Source organism: Colius striatus, chromosome 1 (assembly GCF_028858725.1).
Source record: "Colius striatus isolate bColStr4 chromosome 1, bColStr4.1.hap1, whole genome shotgun sequence".
NCBI lineage: Eukaryota > Metazoa > Chordata > Aves > Coliiformes > Coliidae > Colius > Colius striatus.
The window spans coordinates 123838445-123860571 of NC_084759.1; the positions used below are offsets into that span (position 1 = coordinate 123838445).

Sequence of the window (22127 nt, forward strand, 5' to 3'; positions counted from 1 at the left end):
TGACTAATTTTAGATTTAAAAAAGTAGATTCAAATAACCTGAAAAGCCTTATTTCTCACCCTTTTGAACACAGAGTTACATTAAAGCTGCATGTGCAAGTGCAGAACTAGCTCTTCCTACACTATTTAATATTTTAGCATTCTCTGAAAATTTTGGAGGCTTGAAAAATTTAATTATGACAGTTTTTACCTAAATCATGGGTCCCTTTTTGAAAAACGTGAGCAACTGCTTCAGTATATGCTCTATAGAGGCTTGCGCTACATCTTCAACGCTACAATAATGGCTTGCTACTCTTCCACCCTCTGTACCAGCTGCATCACCTGACAGTTGTGCCAAGATGGGATGCTAAGTTCGTAATCTTAGATTTGTATAGGAATTTTGGGAGGGATGAAAACAGAAACAAGAACAAAGTGACAATAAAGGAATTCCAATCATATACATGCATTGCACACCTTAACATCCTCTCTCACTTCTTTCCTGATCTTCTTTGCATCCAGAATTATAAATTCCCTCCTTTCACACATAACACTCTCAGAGAAAGAAAAAAAAAATTCCTGGAGGCATGCAGAAAAGTCTTTAGGAGTGATGGAAATGACTCAATAGCCTCCAGAAATTGAACAACTTTTAGATAGAAGACTTAGTCAGCTGAAAAATTCCTTTTCCTTCTGCAATACCCACACAGTGAAGAAGAAAAATAATTTCTTAGCACATCTATTGATTCTAGCATGGTCTTGTTCAGGCAGTTTAGCCCAATAACAGAACATATGATATCAGTTTGACTAATAAGCTATGAAGAGTTTCCTAACATTTCACCAGAAACACAGAAACAGCAATATATGAGGAAACAGTTAAGCAAAACAGAAACAAGGTTTTACATGTTTACCTTACAAGATACAGCTTGAAAACTTTCCTCTAGCAGCTATGAAAGGTTTGCTGAATTCACTTTGTAAGAATGTCATAGGGAAAGCTGCATTAATTCCTTGCAATTGGAAGTGCTAAATATAAACATAATAAATACTTAATATACCAGGATAGACTCGCTCTCTACATGTGGTAGGAGAGATGATGCTTCTGTGCATTCCACACAGACAATATAAGCTTATTTCAAAATGAAAGAACAAAAAGGTTCATGCTTGAAAAGAGTTTGCCAAAAAAAAAAGAATTCCACCCACAAACCCCACACTAAACATGTGAGTCTAGGAAGGATAATAGTAGAAAGAAGATAATACTTGTTCTATTCTTGTTTTGAAAAAAAAAAAAAAGACAAAGCAAACCATAAAAAAGAAAACTCTTCAAGCAATACAGTTAACAAGTAAATACCTCGATTAAGCCATTTATTATATAAATACATTGGTATTGTTTTGTTAAGAACAGGGCTTGAAAGTATTTTTCTGACTTATTTGCAACAAAAAAGTTAAATATCAACTGAGAGCAATAATATTTGGTTGAGTTTTGAAACTGTCAAGCAACTAACTTCAAGAACAGAGTTTAGGACGCTAGAAAACAAAAATGGGGTGTTAAAAGGCATTTGCTATAAAGAATTGTATTTGATGGTAGAGGAGGATTGTTTTTTTTTTTTAAGGAAACCAGGAAGTAGCAGTAACTAAAAATTATTACTACCATTTTAATATCCTAGTGAGGCAATATGGCAAGGCTGAAGCTTTACATCCATAAGCGACTCCATCACTTGAGATAATAGAAGATGTCTGCCTCTTGCTATCAGTTACTTTATAGGTCAACATGAGAGGAAAACAAAAATACTTTGACAGGGTTTCACACATGTTAGCTTACAGTAGAAAAAAAAAAGATACTCCAGCTATAGTTTCACATTATATGTAAGCTGATTAACATCTAGCTACTGCCAAGTGAAAGATCCCATTCAAACCTCCACCATCTCTGGCACTTGTCAGTCCCTGGTGAACTAACTGAGGGTCTTAACACAGTACACTATCTGGGGACACGGTAGTGCTCTCATGGACATTTATTTGTCCTGAGGTTTTTTGCATGAAGTTAGCTCCATGAATTAGCTAATGATGGGGTCAGATGAAAGCCAAAGCAAACATGAGTAGAGTCATGAGCAATCTTCCTTCTCTGGAAGAGTGCACACAGAGCTTAACAGTTTGCCAGAGACAACTTAAAGTTACAATTTATTGTAGCTTTAAGGTGAATGGTTTAAATGAAATGAAACTACCTGTAGGTCTTTGAGGTGAACAGTCACAGCCAAGAAGGCAAGAATCCACTGGAAACCGAGAACTATTGGATAAAGTCATGGTGAGATAAACTGACTGGACAATCCACAAATCATCTAGAGCAGAGAACATCAGTGACACAAGCCATGGCAGGTTAAGCTTTGAGAATTTCTGACAAACACAGAGGGGTCCCATCTGCAGACCTAACTTCTAATCTGTCACAGATGCACATGCCACCCTTAACCAAACTCACAGCAGTTCAGTTCAGGATCCAAAGAAGGTAAAGGCCTGAGTCATTGTCAGGCCAAGAACTCCTCTATGAATCCACAAAGGAGAAGCGTGACCCAGTGAGAAGGAAAACATGTGAGCTTGGATCATGGATCATGCAATTAACACATGAACAACGTGCTTTTTTCAAGACTTATTTATCAAGGATCAAAGAAAGTAGTGAGTACAAGGAATCTTGTGCATACCTCTCTCACCGTATGCAATTTGATTACGAGCCAGCCACTTTATCCCTAAATATGACAGCCTAAGTGAGCCTTCCCTGCTAGGCAGCATGGCTGCATAGCAGTAATCCCTCCTTGAGCTTGGTCACCACAAAGCAATGAGAGCTTTTACCGACAATGGATCATTGGATGATTCCAATTAGAGTTCTCCCTGAACTGCAATAGGACTGCATGCCAGGTGACTCTCAGCTTGAGCAGATACACCTCTTAGGGTCTGAGATTCTTTACCAGCAACTAAGACATCCTTCCTCATCCAAGGCAGAGAGATCCCTCACAGCAGAACCTCTCACAGCAGAAACTCAGGAAGTGACTATTAGCATGCCAAATTAATACTAATGAAATCTTTGTCATTAACCCCATAGACATAAACCACTGACCAAGTCAGAGACTAAGACTGGACCTAGCCACACCTAAGCTCCACGAGGAGTCACTCTGAACCTCGTTACTCAACAGAAGGGCCTCACTCTTCTGCATCTCCAGTGTCTGTGAAAATTATTTTAGCTTGATTTGAACTTGTTTCATATAGTAAGAAGTGAATCTCATCATTGAAATCTTAAGTTGTACTTTAAAAAATTAATATTAAAATCACTTTTGTTAATACTTTTGATAATAATTTTTTAAGCAATTTCAAACACTCATCCAGAACACAGTCAAAGAGTACATGACACTGCTTTCATTGTATGCCTCAGGTAGAAAAGTCCATCTGTGCAGACTGGTAAGAGAATATCCCTGGATGAGTAAGAGTTGCCCACCATCAGCATGGGTCCTCTCTCCTGATCACAAGAGAGAATGAACAGGAATACAGCTTCCCTGGTGTTGCTGCAGTGAGTCACCCATGGCTAGAAAATTAGTGGTTCTGTAGAAACAAGTCAACTAGCACATGAAGGATATTTGCATGTCTACACATGCTGCTACTTACCAGATTAAATATCTCACATGCCCATTAAAACTCACATGCCCATTAACCACAGACATTCCCCCTCAGATACACAGTTTCCTCTCCTTTAGTTTACTTCAATGATACTGCTTCCACCATCAGATAAGAGTCACTCCCTACCATTCTAAATTTTTATTTATGTCTTACTGAGCACCAACTTGCTTCAAATGACTCCTCTCCCCAAGGCTACCCTGATTAATTTGATATCTCACCCAGATTCTTACGCCTTGGATCTTTTTCTACTTAAGAGAAAAAGAGGAGGAAAGCAAAAGGCACTATTTCACAGTCTTCCCACTCTTCTTTAGTTTGCTCTGTGTGCAGTTCCCATCTCCAGCTTCCAAAGAAAGAAATTAACTGCTGCTCCTCACCACCAAGGCACTCTGCTAGCCCTAGCTCAAATCCCCCTTCCAAGTTCCTGTTCTTAATCAGGTGGTATTTTACCTTTTCCCACCTCCTATGTTGGAAAAATGAGAACTACATGAACCCAAGCAATGTCCTCATCTTAATGACTATGTACAACAGGGGTACCATAGTAAGAATGGTAGCTCTCTCCTTTTACATGACGAGTTTTCTTGGCAACTTGATCTCTAACAGTAAACCCCAAGACTTGCACCATTTGAAGAAAAATAACTCGACTTAGTAGTTTACTGCAATAGCAATGACAATAGCATAGTCTTAGTCTAAAAATTCTCCATTGTTCCAATATAAAATAAGTTGACCAAAAAAATATGCATAAAGAGAGAAAGTCTATTGCAAAGTTAAAGTAGCAAACAGCATATCATGTAGACTTGGAGATGGCAAGCTTTCAGGTAAGCAGATGGTACTAGACTTCTCTGCATGGGAAATCCTCTGGCAGGTCCTACAGTACTCTAAGGAAGTGACTACCTTCACACAGATGTTCTGTCAACACATTTCTGTAATGCTATTTTACTCACCCAGATAGAGTTGTTTTGAACATCCCAGAAGCAACGTTGTTTTAAACAGCCTATTGGAACTACTCAGATTTATCTTCCTCCTCCACTTGTAACTGTTACCATACAGCTATACAGCAAATTGGTATCTGCATATCAATGCATTTAAAATAAGAATACTAGTCAACGTGCACAGCACCATAAGCCATGCACTAAAATGTTGTACAGTAAAGATCTTGAAGAGGAAGCAGAGGGAGAAAATTCTTGAATTTACCATATGAGACTGATAAAAGCCATTCATTACAGGGGAACAATACTAGTAGGCTTGTGCAGCATAGTCCAGACACAGTAGCTTCTCTTAACTTGTTCCTCTCACCACCGAGAGAAGCTGTGCACAACCCTCCTCACTAACACAGCATCAGTGCAAATCCAGTAGTCTTTCTGTGGCATAGGAGCAGCATTTGCTTTGTCTGAAAGACAAAGATCAGCTTTTTCAAGTGCAGGATTGGCAGGATCACACCAGTCCTTCCTTCTATGTGGCAGTTTAGAAATGTAGTCCTACTTCACAGAAACTGGAAAAACTATCAGGCAACAACAGGAAAAAGAAAGGTAATTTGAACTTCGTCTCAGAATATCAATAGCTTTCAGAAGATATTTTTTGCCATGTCATGAGAAAAACTTACACAAGACAGGAGCTGCAGGCAATGTTCTGTTGTTAAACAGAGTCCTTATTTCAGGAGAAAAACTTCAAATATATATAGCTACTGTGTGGATATACTTTTAACAGTAATATTAGATTAATTAAAGTAGACATACTCTATAAAAAGTTCTTCTCCAATACAGCACCATTGGGACTGGTTAGAAGGAAAGAACAGCAAACTGCTTGGCAAATCAGACAAGATAGAGCAACAAAATAGCTGGAAATTAGGATGCACAGTCTAATCTGCACTGTTCCACAGAGCAAAACCGTATCTCATTACTCCCAAAGTTCTTTAATGTTGTCAATAAAGCTGAGAAAGAAAGACAGCTCTGGAACAAATTATTTAGCCTTCCAGGTGTTTTTTAAAAGTTTCCATATTAAAATAATCCACCCTGGTAATAAACTACACAATATTGATTCAAGAGACAGATAATTGGGTGTTGGGCTAGTTTTCCTTTTAAAAATGGCCAGAAAAGTCACACTGTATCACTAATTCACTACCCCAAAAATATAATGATGCAAGGCTCATAATAGTCAGTACATTTATGAATATAGAAAGTTACAGTTAGTAAAATCCAGCACTTAGTCTAAGGAATGATTGAGCCATAAACAATGTGAGGATGTTGGCATCACAATGATGTGCAAACTACTCTTACACACTACAATTAAATCAGCAGAAGATGCTGTGGCATTCTTTAGGAACTGCTAAGCAGATCTTTGCCAGATACATCTGCAATAAAAATACTGTCAAGACACAAAAAGTTAAACAAAATATTGTAGATGAGTGATTGTTCAGCAGCATATATATCTAGAATTCTAGAATAGTAGTACATCTAGTATATTATCAAGAATCAAGAACTATCATGGATGTTTTTCATAAACTTATGACAAAACTGACAGATTAAACTAAAGCAAGGAAATGTTGATTAACGGCTATGAGTGCTATTTCCAGTATCAAAATGCTTTACAGACCATATATACAGGCTTTAGGTATATGCAACAACAGATGAGATGGACAAACTACTCTTGACAGGACAGAGAGAGAAAATACATAGAAGTACTCTATCACTGAACATGAATCTGAAACGACAAAAGAGCTGGGAATTTAAAGTGTCTCAGCAATTTGATCTTTGTCTTCACTGATAGGATTTTGGATTTTCCAGATAGCTTTACAAACAGTACATACATAGTACACACCATGTTATCTTCATTTGCTTAACACAATCACAAGGTACGAAAAGCCAAATTTCTACCTTTACCACCATCACTGCAGGCAACTTTCTAAATTCCCAACACCAGCTCATGGACAGCTGTAGTCATTTCTTTGATTCCTTGAAGATTTAATTTAAATTTGTTTCATTAGCTTGAATGATTTATGGCAACTTCCTCACCTCTTCCATGAAAAAGTAGTCATTTCCCTAACAAACACATTATCCATAATATAACAGTACATAATGAAGAAAGAGAGGACAGGATACTATTGTTGATTTGACTAATGGGAACTTGAACTAGAAAACAATCCACATCATTTTCCTTCAGTGGCTTCATGTAGGTAACAAAATCACGTTTATATTGAGAAATTCAGACACAATAGTTTGAAACATATTGGTCTTGAGAAAACAAACATGCAGTCCCAAGACCACACCACAAAATTCAAGTCTTTACAACTCAAAGTCCAGCATGCACTCAGGCTCAGCCCCACCAATAACAAACTGTTGAGAGGATACTCTCATGGGTGAAAGATACCAAAGGTAAGAAAAATAAAAACATTGACTCTAAAAATCTCAGGAAAAAAAGCAGAGTTGGAATATGACAACTCAGCAAAATCAAGAATCAACCCATTCCAACAATCAAAAAACGTTGCCTACTTTCCCACCTTACTACGTGCCTTTCTCCAGGGCAGCGATGACTCATTGAGCTGGTAAGCACATTAATCCTCAGTAAATAGGCTAATGGACTAGGCTCTCTAAATAAGCCAGAAAATAATTGCTGTGTATCTCCTGCTTGAAGAACTTCTGTGTATGCTAGAAGATCATAGAACGGTAGGGTTGGAAGGGACCTATAGAGAGAATCTAGTCCAACCCCCCATGCAGAAGCAGGTCAACCTAGAACGGAACATGTCCAGGCTGGTCTTCAAGACCTCCAAGGAAGGAGACTCCAAAATCCCTCTGGGCAACTTGTGCCAGGGCTCCCTCACCTGAACAGTCAAATAGTTTTTTCTTATATTTAATTTTGTGTTCCAGCTAGATCCCATTACCCCTTGACCTTTGCTAGCTACAATAGAAAAAAGGGATGCCCCAACATGGCAATTTTATAAAAACTATTTCTGAAAACTAATGCTGTAGTAAAAGGTCATATCCTTGCAGCCACTATCATGCATGGAAATTAATATTTGTTAGAAGTTCTTTCCAATCCTTTAGTAAAGATGCTGAAAAAAAAAATCAAACACTCTGACTAGAAAACAGAAGCTTAATAAGCACTACCACCTTCAGTCATCATTGTTTTGGATTCCAGAAAGAAGTTATGGGAATCAAAACAAGAACACAAAACATGGTATTTAAGATAGGTGTTAAAGACCAACATAACTTCCCTTCCTGAAGATTTCTTAAGTTTTATTGAAGGTTCTATTTACACTTGTGTCTCAGAGGTTAAAGTTCAGTCATTCTTAATGGGCTAAAAGAAAATGAAGCAGCATTAGCCACCTGCCACTGCAACACGTTTTGAGACCACATCTAGCCTTTGTGGGAGCAAAGGCTACCCATGACCTGCAAAACAGCATGGCATAATGTAACAAAAGAAAAACTCCTGGGTTATACTTCTATGCAACTTCTCCTATCCTTCATCTAACATCAGAACACAATTGAAGAATGGAAAAGAAATACCAAATGAAAAAGCACAGGACTAGCTTTAAACAAATGTTAACACAAGTATTTTTTGGGGTCCTTACAATTCCAAGTAGACATTAATCAAATCTGCAAGACTGATTTTCTCTTGAGCCACAACAAAAATATTAGAGGTAGGTACTTGACAAAATAACAGGTAAAGGGAAGTCAGAACTTTGTCTAGAATATCTGGCCATAATAAAAAAGGCATAGTCTGAATTCAGTATTTCTCTATTTAACAACAAAATAGATAAAAATGTAGATGGAGTGATATTAAGAATCAGCATTTGTACCAATTTTCCATAGCGCAGTTTCTATCAGTATTTTGCATTTCAACTACATAAAGAGTTGACTTACAGGGAGAGATCTTCAATGTATCATTTGAACAGAGTTTAATTATCCTTCCAATGCCCAAAATTTTCCAAAAAGACATCAAATTTTCCTTAAAAACCTTAAATGAGTGCAATCAACTAAACAAAATCCAAGTTATCATCTGTGGAGGTATTTAAAAGCCATGTAGATGAGGTGTTTACAGACATGGTTTAGTGGTGGGCTTGTCAGTGTGAGGTTAATGGTTGGACTTGATGATTTTAAAGGTCTTTTCCAATCAAAAGTATTCTGTGATTTCATCCTCTCCCAGCTTCCCCATTTTCCCATATTAGAGAAGATGGTGATGCTGTTTTAGGTGCCTCAGACTACACAACCATTAGACAGCACTTGCCATCTTCACACTCCTGTTTTATTTCAGCTGTCAAGCACTGAACTGAAAACAGTAGGGTTAAACTGCTAAAAATAAGTGACCAATTCTATAGAAAGGAAAGGCAGAGCAGCAACTGAAAATAAAACACAAAACCAAAAACCATCTGCCACAAATGTTTTTTTAACAGTTCAATGTAAATATAAGGCTTTCTAAATCTCAAAAAGCATTCTATTTTAAGCATTATTGAAGCCACCTGAGAGGTGGTGCAGCAAGGTTATGGCTGATGCAGCTGAAGACAATTTTTCAAGGCAGCTAGGAAGAATTCCACTTACAGTCTACAAAGATTTTAGGATTTTTTTTTAACAGAAGTCAGACAGACAAATGACTTTAAGTATCAAACATATGGAATATTTAAATTTTTTATGCTTCCACATTTCCTAGATCACTGGACATGGTTACTTTTCACACAGTTGGGGTTTTTTTTTTCTAAAAAATCCATACTAAGAATCCATAGAAGGAAACCAAAGAACAACAATTAATTACAACTTACTCAAAAATTACACACACCACTTTGAAGTTTGGGCTGCTTGCTGGTTTGTTTACTTCTTACTGTATAAAAGGAAGTTCCACAGATAATTCCTTGAGTTTTCTCCCTTTTAAACTCAAAATCCACTTTCAATTTTCCCTGGATCATCACCAGAAAATTCCAGAGTACAAAAAAATTTGATTAAAATTACATACCTTTACAGACTAAATCACAATCTTGTACTGGGACTCAATCAGATGAGTGATGTCACTATTTGAATCTCAGAACAAGTAAAGGTGGCATTTTCTTTACTGTGCCTTAAGCTTCTCCTGCAAGTGTTCCTCAGGTTACATTACCACTTGAAACATCCCATATTTCATTGAGCATAATGATTCAGGCATCTTGCCAAATTGACACAAATATGTCAAGCTTCATTTTTCTTTGTAATAGCAGTAGACTGGATGATCTAGTGCTACTGTAGTGTAATGGCCAGATGCTATTTTGAGAAAATTATGTCTAAAGAGGGGAGGAGGGGGTGTCAGGCAAACAACTATGTGTAACTCCAATAGCATATCCATCTGAATAAAATCAGTGCTCAAGTGATTTACAGATGTCAAAATAAACATATCAAAAGACTACAGATGTATTAAAAAAAACAGAGCAAACCAAGAACCTACTCTGGCCAGCAAGCTATCAAACGCTGAAATGCCAACACAAGACTGGGTAAAATCCAGTCCCACGTTCTCTTCCATTAGTGTAGGTTTTGTTGTTGTTGTTTTTCACATATAGTAATACCAGGAATGATGGAGTGATGGTGGGTTTTCTGTTTGGTTTTAGGCAGGGTTTTTCAGAGTCGATTTACAAAAGAGCTTCCTTTGGTTACCACTACAACTTTGAATTATTTCCATTTGTTCTGTTCACCCATATCACTACAAGAAAAAACAGAACCAACGCAATAACAGAAGTTTTTATAAAAGTTCCCAGTAGAATATCAGTCATCTCAGCCATTGGTTTTCAAGATGCACATGCAAGTAATGAAATGATAGCAGCAATGACCAACTATCCACTTCACTGAGCAATTTATAGATATGACATATACAGATACTCTGGTATCCTTCCATAGGTATCAGTCTCTCAGTATGAGAAAGTTCCCAGATGGGATTTAAAACTAGAGAGTTTCTCAATTATCAAGGTGACAGTTATTGCAGTCCTGTTAAGTTCCCTTCAATCATTGGAGATGTGAATTAGTAATTAATTTCACACAGAAATAGATATGACATCCAGACTCTGAACCTTTCACTGCACTAATCTGGACCAACTTGATAACACATGGTAGATCCAATCAGTACTTTAACAGTTCAGAGTAAAAACAATTAGTTAAAATAATGTGCAAGGGTGATAAAAATGAAGTTAAAAATTGTTTACTTCTTAGCACTATTTCTCATTTGCTTTAATTTTTCCTATTTACTGGAAATAGGCTGTTTCACAGACCCATTAATGTCTTAATTGCTATGGATTTCTCTGTCCCTAGAAGATGAAATTATTCACAGAAGTAGAAATTTTAATTCCTTGAATATCCTTTATCAGAACATCAGATCTCGATGATGCAGAAAAGCCCACTTACCCCTCTGCAGTATTTTCTTCTCCACAACACTGCACATTGCAATTCAGAATTCAATCCATGCATTACTTAATAATTTGGAGAACACTTTCCACTCAAATAGGGGCCAATGACAGCAGAACAGATGCCTTTAGGAAACTAAGGATGTGTGATTATAGCACTGGGAAAACAGACACATGCTTGCATTGTCTGCAATTATTAAGTTTAGAACTAAACAGTCTTCAGTGTTTCCAAGAAAATCTGATTAAGAAGAAATTTTAAATGTCACTAGAAATATGGTTCTTAGTCAAACAAGTTCACACTATTTTTTTTTTTTTGGTCAGGACTGAATTTTCTTTCTTTGTGGGAAAAAAAGAAGTGGAGGATATTTTATCTTGTCCAGGAAAACAACTCCCCTCTTCTTTAAGGAGCATCTTTCCCACTACTTTTGCCATCTCAAACAAGCCCAGAGAGTGGCAGCTGTTTTTTCAAGTTTTGTTTTTAAAGCAAAGAGCAAATTTTATTTCATAACAGTAATGAGAACAAGCAGGAAGTTTGCAGTCTAGAAACTCAGCTCTGGATTATGATTTTTGTAAATATATTACAGAAAGGATGCAAGTATTCTGGAGCAAAAGCAAATTCCCTAACTTACATAGACAAAATAGTAAATAGCACTCAAAATGCAACACATTTGTAAAGACAGCAACGTATCCAGAAAAAAAAGATAGTGTGGAAACAGAACACACTGTAAGCTAGTCTTACTAGCCAACCAATCTAAACGACAAGTGCAATCCAGTGTATTCAGCACAAGTTTAGTTATCTGTCAGGATGTTCACAGCAAGAATATGGCAGATGTGATCTTCCCTTACCCACTGAAGGACTTAAGGAATATGCCACTCCCACAAACAGGATGTTTCATTTACCCTTTGTGAGCACATTCAGTTTGATCCAATAAAAAGTAAAATGGATTAGTTTGATTTACCACTGACAGTTACCTGCTCTTAAGTGGCCTGACTGTACACTTCAGCAGTTAAAACATGTCAGCAGGTCCCAGAGAAAAACGATAACAAATTACTGAGAGGGAGAAACTAGTTATGCAGCTTGTCTGTGCAAATTTCAAATGCCTTGCTGGCCTACAAACAGTGCTAAGCCTCAGTTGAGATGAATGTCATCTTGTAAAAGTCTTCCAAGTTGCTACCAGCACACATTAAATGTTAAAACTGACACTTCTGCATGGTGGTACTAATAGCCACAAGGTAATCTTAAATAAGAGCTCTTAAATCTTTACATAGCAAGAAAATACTCTCATCATATGCACTCCCTTTAAGCTGTAATTGTGCTCATGCCATGCTGACCAGATTACATAATGCTAAACCAAATTAAAATCTCAAGCTTGCTCTCTCAAATAGAACCGTAGAAAATAGCCACCTGCCCATTAAAAGCCTCACTGGCATCACTACAGCAAGGAGTGGAGGAAACGGTTACAAAATCCTCTGATGGTTTCAGAGCTGAATAATAAGTAAGAATGCACATAAAACATTAATGAAACCCAGGCTGAATAACCCACATGCAAGATAATCCAGTTCATGCGTTTGCATCATAAGAGTATTTTACAAAACAAAAGCAGCAAGACAGAACCATCAATATGGTTCAACAATTGGGCACACAAATCCCACAAGGACCAGAACTAACATCACAAGTTAATGGCATTAGCTTTTCTGTCCCAATGTTTCCTATCACTTCTCCAGTAATCACTGAAGAGCAGAGAACATGTGCTGTGCCTGTTTCAGAGTTACACTTCTACAGACTGATTAGCAGCAAACCAAGTATCACAAGTGACTCATGACTATGATTCTTCCTTCAGCACTATCCCTAATTAAGGTCTCCCTCTTTCATTCAGCACTGAGATATATGCAAGATACAAACACACCTATTTTGACAGGTCACCCCGTCAAAAAGGGGTCTCTAGCTTAGAAAAAAAAGGTTAATAAATAACCTATATCTCCAATTATTTATTTTTTTACATTTTAGAAACATCAGTGTACCAAAAACCAGAATGGAAGTTATCATGGAAGTTATCTTCCTTATTTTTTTTGAGATCTTCAAGTAATAAATAACACAAATGCAGAACCTCCAGGTCTTTGGGTGAATGGATGATGCTATATAATTGCTTTGTACAGGACACCAGATCAGTCAACAACATAAAGACATCAAAACCCTACAAATTCCACGAGCAAACATGTATTACGAGAAAGAGCTTTGCAGCTTTCAAAGCTTTTCACAATATTTCCACCCCTTAAGTGGATTTGTTCTCAATACAGTAAGACAAAAGTAAAATCTCTTTGATGCATTAAGACAAATAGCAGAAGTCACATTGATTAAATAAGAGGTAAATAACTACCTTGCAAATGCAGGTTCTCTGGAAAGGTTACAATCATACAGGACATTTAGAGCCTTCCGACTTTTTATTTCAAGGTTTGACATGGCAGGGAAAACACACTTAACATTTCCTGTCTCAGCCTTATAAGCTTGCCGGCCTGTTGAACACTCCTCTCCCCACAAACAATTAACTTGCAACAGAACTCTGAATTTAGTGATAAAGTGATAATCTAGTTACTGAATTGAGACAGATGATTCCCTTTACTTGAGCCTGCAACTGGAAATTAAGAGACAAGAACCAATCCCACAAACTGTATCCAAACTTATGCCCTGAAGTACTCCAGTTCGTTAGCCTGAATAACCACCAAGAGAAACAGCTGCCTATTCATCAGAACAGATCTTTCTCAATGTTGAAAGCTGCAATAATTAAAGTATAGGATAGTGGAATAAAAAAAGATGACCATGTTGTAGATTTCATGGGCCTTTTGGGGAAGGACATGAGAAGAAAGGAGTTAGAAAATTCTTCCTCTTTGCCCCCGTTCAGTCTCAAATCAATTGTTACGAAGACACGTAGGCACCCAGCACACAACATCACCAAACGTGCAAATGATTTTCCATAAATTTGTGTATGGAAACAAAACCCCATAACTCAGAACTAGCTGAGTAGAATCAAAATGTTTGTATTTACTACGTGAAATTGAGAGGACCGTATGATGAGAAGTCTTACGGTGTAGTATGCCCACAACTAGCCATACTGCTCACTGTTGCCTACAATGCTACCATCATCAAGCAACCCACATTTATGCTAAAGTTCTTCTGAGATTTTAATCTTCAAAACTCCAAATGAACTGAAGTGCTACTGCCTCCCACCCACTAGTTGGCCTAAATCCAGATAGCAGACTTTCTGCAGCTTTCCCACGCCTCATTGTTTTCTAGCATGTAGACAAAGTGTAGATCATGCAGAAAAAACAAGTTAAAACTCTTTTTTCTTTAATTGGAAAGAATAAGAGCTGGAGAACATCAGCTCCCAACTCCTTTCTTTCATAATACAGGAAATACTTTGACAGACTGGAGTACAGCACAGTAACCTGAAGGAAGCAGCTCTCTACATATGATGTAGGCAGTTCAGCAGATGGGGGGGAAGGAGGGAGGACATCTAGACAGATGGTCCAGAATTTGCATTTTGTAATTCAAAGATGAAAACATTTCTCAGTCTATAACACATAATGCGCTACTTTCAGCAGAACCTTAGAAAATACCTCTCCACAGGCCAGTATGACTTCAGGAGAAATTCAAACTGAGTTCAACGGTATAATGCGGGGACAACCAGAAGAAATCAAGAGAACTTCAACTCCCATAAATAAGTATCAGCATCATTTCTAAAGGTGGTTACTAAAAACTCCAACTGATAAAGTCTCCAAAGATGAATGGCACTCTTGCAATAACTGAGGACTGACAGCAGACAGTTAAGACTTCTTCGCTCTAGTCACACAAGATGTTTCTAAATCGTAACCTGGAATGTGCTACTCCTGCTCTCTTCAGCTCCATAAGTGTCAGTTACCATGAGGACCTGCATCTCCTGCCTGTTGTAAACTAAAACCCCTTCTAGATGAAGCACCTCAGCTTAAACTCAGCACCTATATTTCAGAGAGGCTGTGGAGTCTACTCTAAAGACAGGCTCAAATTTCATGCAATGAAAAATTGGACAGACTAGGAGTTGGAGGCCTCTGGGCTAGGCCTCATCAGTGACTCCTGATTTTTTCAGATGAAAAAACAGGTTATCTGAATCATAACACCAAATACTCTTAATTACATTAATGAACTGTGCCTCAAATAAAGACAGGAAAGGAAGAGTAAAGACTCTTGTGCACTTCTATACTCAATGGAATAGCAGAGGATGACAGGAGACACCAACCCCCTGAGTAAGAGAAATTGTCTCCTCTGTCCACTTCTACTATGGCTAAGTCACATTGACCAGAGAAGACAAAGACTTTCAAAATAAACATACAAAGCCTTTCATGTTTCTTTAAAAAAAAAAAAATAGAAAATGTAGGATTTAAAAGAAGAAATTAAGACTGAAAGCTCTCCAGAATCATTCTTGTTACTTTCAGCTACTACAACTAGAAACAAGCATACATTGAGCAACAGAAGAAAGGGCACTTCTAGACTATTGCCACACAGCTGCTGACCCACAACTGCTCATATCAGGCTGCTGAGCTCATATTTTTGCTTAACAATAAAGTCAATATTCCTTAGCTGAACATAAACAAAGTCAAAGGCATGATTTATACTGACCCATACCTACTCACTCACAGAGGCCAAGGCAGTTGAGGTGGTCAGTTGTATTAGCGGTACCTGCTATCAATCTGACAACATGAGGTTTGGTGAAGTTTTTTAAGCACAGGCAGGAATTAGGACTTGAAGCAATACACAGGAGTTTAGTAGCTGAAGATACAGTTCTGCAAATTCTGAAGAACTAAATTGTTGGCACAACAGTAGTCCAAGGGCCGTTACAAAGTGGCTTTGCAGCTTTGAGCTCATAAAATTACATTATTTGTTGCCTCTAAGATTTATGCACTTTTACTAGAGAAATTATCATAACTTTTGTAAAGTAACATTAAGAGTAGCTAGTTGCTTGACACATCATTAAAGAAACAAGTCTGCTTGATTTTCATTATATAGATAACCTTATTTAAAAAAAAAAATCATCTTATACATAAAGCAGATAACAGGGTGTTTGCATTCTCACTCATTTTCCATCAGATGCCAAGAAACCATAAAAACATTTCATTGTGGTCCTAAATCTATCTTTCAGACCTGGTACTGAAGAATAAAATACCTCAGGCAGATGGAAAGTGAGTAACTTGATTAGTTTTGTGTATAAGAAGAGATGCAAAAGTTTGGGAGAAGGCACAGTTATCTAAAACCACATAACAAATTGAGTCGTGTGCAAGTTTGTTTGGCAAGATGTGTCTTGAAAACCGTGCTGCTCATTCCAGAATCTCTGCAGTATCCTATCTGAAATTAAATAAATTCATCACTGGGAAACAAAATAATTTTTTTTAAGTGCATGTATACATATATCTTCAAGTCCTGGACTAGTCTTTTCCACTCTCCCTCCTCTCAGAGGCAAAATTTTGTGATACACCTTTCCAATATTATTAACCTGCTGTCTGTGCAAGTGTGTATGAAGAGCTTACCCATAAAATGAAAATTTAAAATGAGTATTAACTTGTACTACAACACATCCATTTCCCAAAACATAAATTGAAGTTTTATTCTGGATTTTAAACATCTTCTTACAAGAAGAATTATTTTCTCTGGACGCTAGGCAAAAGACACTGTCATTCTTGAATAAATACTTAAAACTGTCAGGAAGAGATTGGAGTTTTCTCCCCTTTTTCTGCCTGAAAAGGGAGAAGGAAAAAGGGACAGGAGCAGTAAAAAAGCAGGTTAATGGAAGACAATGTCACTGATAATCACTAACAATAATAAAAACAAGCAAGAATGTCAAGGACACTCAGGAGAAGAGGTGGGAAAGCAGCGTGAAAAACAGAGAGGGTCCAGCAAGAACCATTATTTGTATATCCAACAGTAAAGCATGACTGCATGGCAACCCTCTGCCTACATCATTGCTATCTATATTTTGTTTTAATATTCTCCAACAGCCTACAATGCTCATAATTTGAGGGGTGGGGAAAAAAAAAATCAGCATTAAAATATTATAGCCTTATATACTAAGGGAGTGACATAACAATGACACATGGTTTTTATTATTTGATAGAGGGCAATACCATCATTCACAGATGTAACACTTTCCCTTAGTCACTAAATCAACACATCTGTCACTTCACTATCAACTGTATACTTCATCCAAATGATCTGACTTCAAAAGAAGTCCCACAATTCTTGGAAATACAGCTTGTCAATCCATCATTACACTTCACATCTTAGAATTCTTTTGGGTTACCAGCAAGTTCATTTTCCTTGATCTTTCATACCATAATTCCTAAGCGTCATCTAAAACAAACACCACTTCTAGAGTAGCTAATACTTGACCTTGCTCCTTGATAGTAAACTGAGTGAGGTTTTCCATCCCAATCTGAGATAACAAGTGATCTAGAATTCACTACCAAAGGCTCCCTTACTTACTTAAAATACCTTACTTACTCAAAATACCTTTTGTCAATGTCCCTGCCATTCAGTAGCAGGAACTCGGCAACGAGTGGTCACCACAACAGCTGCAAGTTGGCAAACAGCGTATTGGTAAGACTAAGTGGTAATAAGCCAAAAAAGTTGCTCCAAAGTAAAGCACATAACCTTGCTTCACAATGCATGTTGTGGCGTTCACGTCAGTGTCTTACAAACAGGTTAGGCTGGCAGGCATTTTTAGTAGTTAAGACACACCTGAAGTAATACAATGCTTTGTAGGGCTAAAGCAACAGGAATCACAGCTATTCTTGCTTAAGCAACTCCTCAGAAGGCAGACATAAAAAACACATACATGACAGGGACTGGTACAAACATTCACAGCTTAAGGAAGAACCACTGGAGAGTTAGCTGATGACAGGAGGACCACTTTGTTTTAACAACAGATCCCAAACAAGCAAAACGCATTTAGCTCTGACAGTTGTAAGTTACTGCTTATCTACATTACAAACAGTACACAGTTAATTTAGTAAAGCTGTAGCCTCAGAAACTTCATTTAAAGAGGAAACCTGAAAAGGACCCACAAAACTAGGTTAATCACGAGCAATACTCCCGAACTATAAGTATCGGCAAACTCCTTTGTCTATGGCCCATCTACTGGGCAACACAAGGTACAACAGTCACAGCTGGAGTTTGAAAATTTCAGAACTCTTCTTTTTGTTTTAACTGACTTCTATTTTAGAACTTGATTTTGACTGCATATACCACAATGACTGGGAAATCTAAGAAATATGATCACAAAAAAAAAGAAGACGGGGAGAGATAAGAACTTCAAAAGCAAATTAGAGAGTGTCTAAGCCTATGTTTTGTGTAACATTTAACAGAACCAGCAATTAACATCATAGACAAAAGAAGTCCTTGTTAAATATTAATCATCCATGCCCTTTCAGTAAGGGAGAAAGGGCTCATGATAAATGCCTCAAGACATCCAACAGCAAAGATGCCTTAAGGAAAAAATACCATAATATTCAGGTAGCTTTTAAAACTCAGATGAATAAAAAGAGGTAGTAATATCCTCTCCTTTTAATCTAGCACAAATAACATTTAACTGATTCTTCTGTCATGTGAATAGCATTTATTTCACACTGCTCTCAAATGAACACTATCAGCATAAGTAACCTTTTTCTAAACTTCACTGTATTGCTAATTTGAGTATGGAAGATCATGTATTTTATCACCCATCATGATCACATTTTACACATCTTTGACAGTCAAAATAGCTTCATTACGATTCAGGCACTAGGGTAGGATTTAAGCAATTAAAGTATGTTAGAAGCAAACATACTGTATAACCCACATTTAAGTTTTTTAATCGTGGTTTTGAAGGCTCAATCATCACATGATCCAGTCTTGAACACTTAGAGGCTTTGCACCACACAGAGCTTTAGGTGGCCCCAAAAAGCTATTGAACAGCATGACATCTACCTTTGTTACTCTTTACTACCATTTTATCTCGAATTTCTTTTCCCTGGCAAACACAAATAAGGAAACTCTGCCACTGGCACCTCCAATTGTCCGGAGTACCATTGTAACGAGTAATTTTAAAGGCCCGAAGAGGCAATTGTGCCATATAAGCTACCTCTGTGCCCTGCAAGTCATAGGCTGACAGTCTCTGGGTCACAGCCTGAAGTCTTCGTCAGATTAAAGTTTTTGTACACTGTTCAGTCGGAAGCAGCTGTTTCGACTAAGCACATAAAAGCTACAGGAAAAGATGCAGTATTTTTTCAGTCAACTACAGTGTCTCCACAAACACCACAACTTCATCCGCTCCCTCCCACGACTGACTCGGGGAATTGCCCAGGGTGAGAAAATAAATCGGTCACTGGAGGAGAGTTCGTATTTCTTCTCCCAGCCCTCCCTAGCCAGGGGGTGAATTTGATAAATTTGCAATGGAAAAGAAAACATGGAGCCACTGCTACGTATGGCAGCTGGACGACACAAGGCTAGCACTCCGAAGTTGCTACACGCTAGGAGGACATGGAGGTGTCGGAGAGAGGAGCGACAGCACTACAGGAAGGACACATGGGAACGGATCTCCCTCTCACCGGGTGCCTGCTCCCGCGGGGACTCGCTCTCTCACGGGTGAGGGTCTGTGTCACCTACCTATGTCGATGCTCGTCGTGCCCTTGCCCGTGGATGAGAAAGCCGCCGAGGTTCTTGCCCCCTTTGCTGGTGTCCACGTGAGGAATGAGCACATCCTCCAAACCCAGGTCAAAGCGCTTGTGCTTCGAGGAGTCGGGGAGAAAAAAGAACGCCCCGAAGCACAGGGTGATGAAGGCACTAAGAATAAGGAGCAGGATAAATTTCTCGGAGAGTCTCAAGGTAGCCCTGTGGTGCGGGAAGGCGGAGGCGCCCAGGTTCAGGGGGGGCAGCCTCCGCCCGGAGAGTGGTAGCAAGGCGGGAGTGGTCATCCTTCCGCTAGCGACCACCCCGCGGGGCACGGCTCAGCCCCTCAGCCCCTGCGCGTGGCGGCCCTGCCGGCGCGGGCCCGGCTCGGCTCGACCACCTCCCGGCCCGACGCGGGGGCTGGCGGCGGCTTCACCATCCTTCCCCGCGGGCGCCGGGCCGCGTCCCCCCCTCGCCCGCCGAACCACTGCGCGGGAGAGGGGAGGGGAAGGGGGGACCGGGCCGCCTCAACGGCCCCCGCCCCCCCGAGGGCTCGGGTCGGGGCGCGGCCGCCCCGCTACCTGCGCGCCCCCCCCCTCCCCCGCCGCGGGGCCAGCAGGGCCCGAGCGGGCGGGCTCCGGTCAGCAGCGCTCCCTGAGCTCCGCGGCCGCTCGCCTGCGGGACGCGGCCAGCAGCGGAGAGCGGCAGCGGGCTGCTGAGGGCCCGGTCTGGCGCGCGGCGTCCCTCCGCCCGCGTCCCCTTGGCCGGGCCGAGCGGAGGCTCATCCCCGCCGCGCCGCCCCGCTGCGAACGGCCGAACGGCGCCGGCAACGGCCACCGCAATTCCACACCGGACCCTCTCCCCCCCCCCCCGCCCCCAGGGCGCCTGCGCGGCGGCGACGGACAGCGCAGGCGCGCTTAGGGAAACCGAGGGCTCGAGGAAGCCGCTGCCCAAGAGCCGCCCCTGAGGTGGGAGGGGCGGGGAGGGGCGGGGCCGGGAGGGGGGCGGGGCCTGACCGCCCTGGGCTCGGCGCGGCGGGAACCGCCCGGTCAAGGGGTGCGGACGGGACGGGACGGGACGGGACGGGACGGGACGGGACGGGACGGGACGGGACGGGACGAGACGGGACGGGACGGGACGGGACGGGAGGGGAGGCTTGGCACCCCTCGGTGGCCTTGCCTCTCACGCGGCCTCAGTTCCTCCCTCCCTCTCCGTCGGCTTGGCGTTTTCCCCTCTGCGTCAGCGCCGGTGTGGCTCTTGTCCGCGTTCTCAGCCGGTGCGGCGGTGAAGTGGTTTTTGGAGAACATGGCGCAGATCTTTTTAAGGGGCCTCTGAAGATAATGCCTGCCCTCATGGACGAGCGATAGCTGTGTCTGGCACGACGGACACGGCCCGAGGGAGCTGCGCCAAGATCTGATACCAACATGTGTTAACATCTACCGGTACCCTAACAGAGGCATTGGCCTCTGCAGCCACGGTGTCTGGTGTATCGTACGGGCTCAGCCAGGGTTGCAGAGCACACTGCTTGGGGCAGCTGTCCTGGGACAGCTGAGGGATGAGAATCCGCCAGAAAGTGTGCCAGGTCTAGTTACTTCACCTGTTTGAGCCATCCAGCTCTCCAAGCTGCCTTAAACTATGGGAATGTGCAGGAAGAAGTTCTAAGAGAAGGGCCATAGATGAAGTGATGGGTGGAAAACGTGCCTGAATTACCCTTTATAGATAGTAAACGTGACCGTTTTACCCTTCTGTCATCCATTGCTGCTGCACATGTGTACAAGCCAAAGCTCCTCAGTCTCCAAAGGGTTTCATGCAAAAGGAGTGGGCAAGTAAAGGACTGGTCAAAGTAGCCACAGGAACCAGATTCAAAAGAGTTAAAAGAACAAAAGTAGGCTCATAACTTCAGAAGATGAGATCCACCTCCAACTCATTTCAGAGCAGGATATTTTTCACATTTTAAAGATTTAATAGGATCACTGAAGCCTTGAGTACTCCCAGATTATGGAGAGCAGAGTGCGTTTAGCAAAGCTGGCAGGCAAAGCTGAATCCCAGCCAATGAAACACAGAGGTGATAGGACAGGTTAGTGCAGCCTGCTGAAGTTAGTTGGGCTGCAGAAGACTTCCAAGGTCAGAGGCAGCATCCCCAGACTGTGGTAGGACTGATATGATGAGAACTACAATAGAAGTGGCAGGCAGCCTCTCCCTGCAGGGAGTCCCCAAGCTGAGTTCCAAAAGGGTGAGGTGTAAATACACAAAGAAAGTGAGAGAGAGTGTTGGGACCTCTGTCCTGCGGGCAAACAGAGCAGGCACGGTGCCAAGAGTGACTTCCACTGCTGCTAACACTGCTAGTGCCCATGATTGGGGTATCCTTGACCCTAGTCACAGCAGCTTGACCCCAGAGCAGATTTGCTAACAGTAATACCAGGCGTTTAGGTCCGTTACCAGCTCTGGTACTTTGAATCTTTGGGGAATCATTTTAGCC

At 40.5% G+C, this 22127-nt stretch overlaps 1 protein-coding gene across 1 annotated transcript in view; it reads right to left on the reverse strand.

Moving 5' to 3' along the window:
• The window catches only part of MAN1A2 (mannosidase alpha class 1A member 2), a 146423-nt gene extending 125928 nt beyond the window's left edge, over positions 1 to 20495 (reverse strand). The window contains exon 1 of the mRNA XM_062005630.1: positions 19646 to 20495. Within this exon, the coding sequence (XP_061861614.1) occupies positions 19646 to 19953 (308 nt within the window). The 5' untranslated portion in view covers positions 19954 to 20495. The remainder of the gene's footprint in view (positions 1 to 19645) is intronic.
• Between the last annotated feature and the right edge of the window lie 1632 nt (positions 20496 to 22127).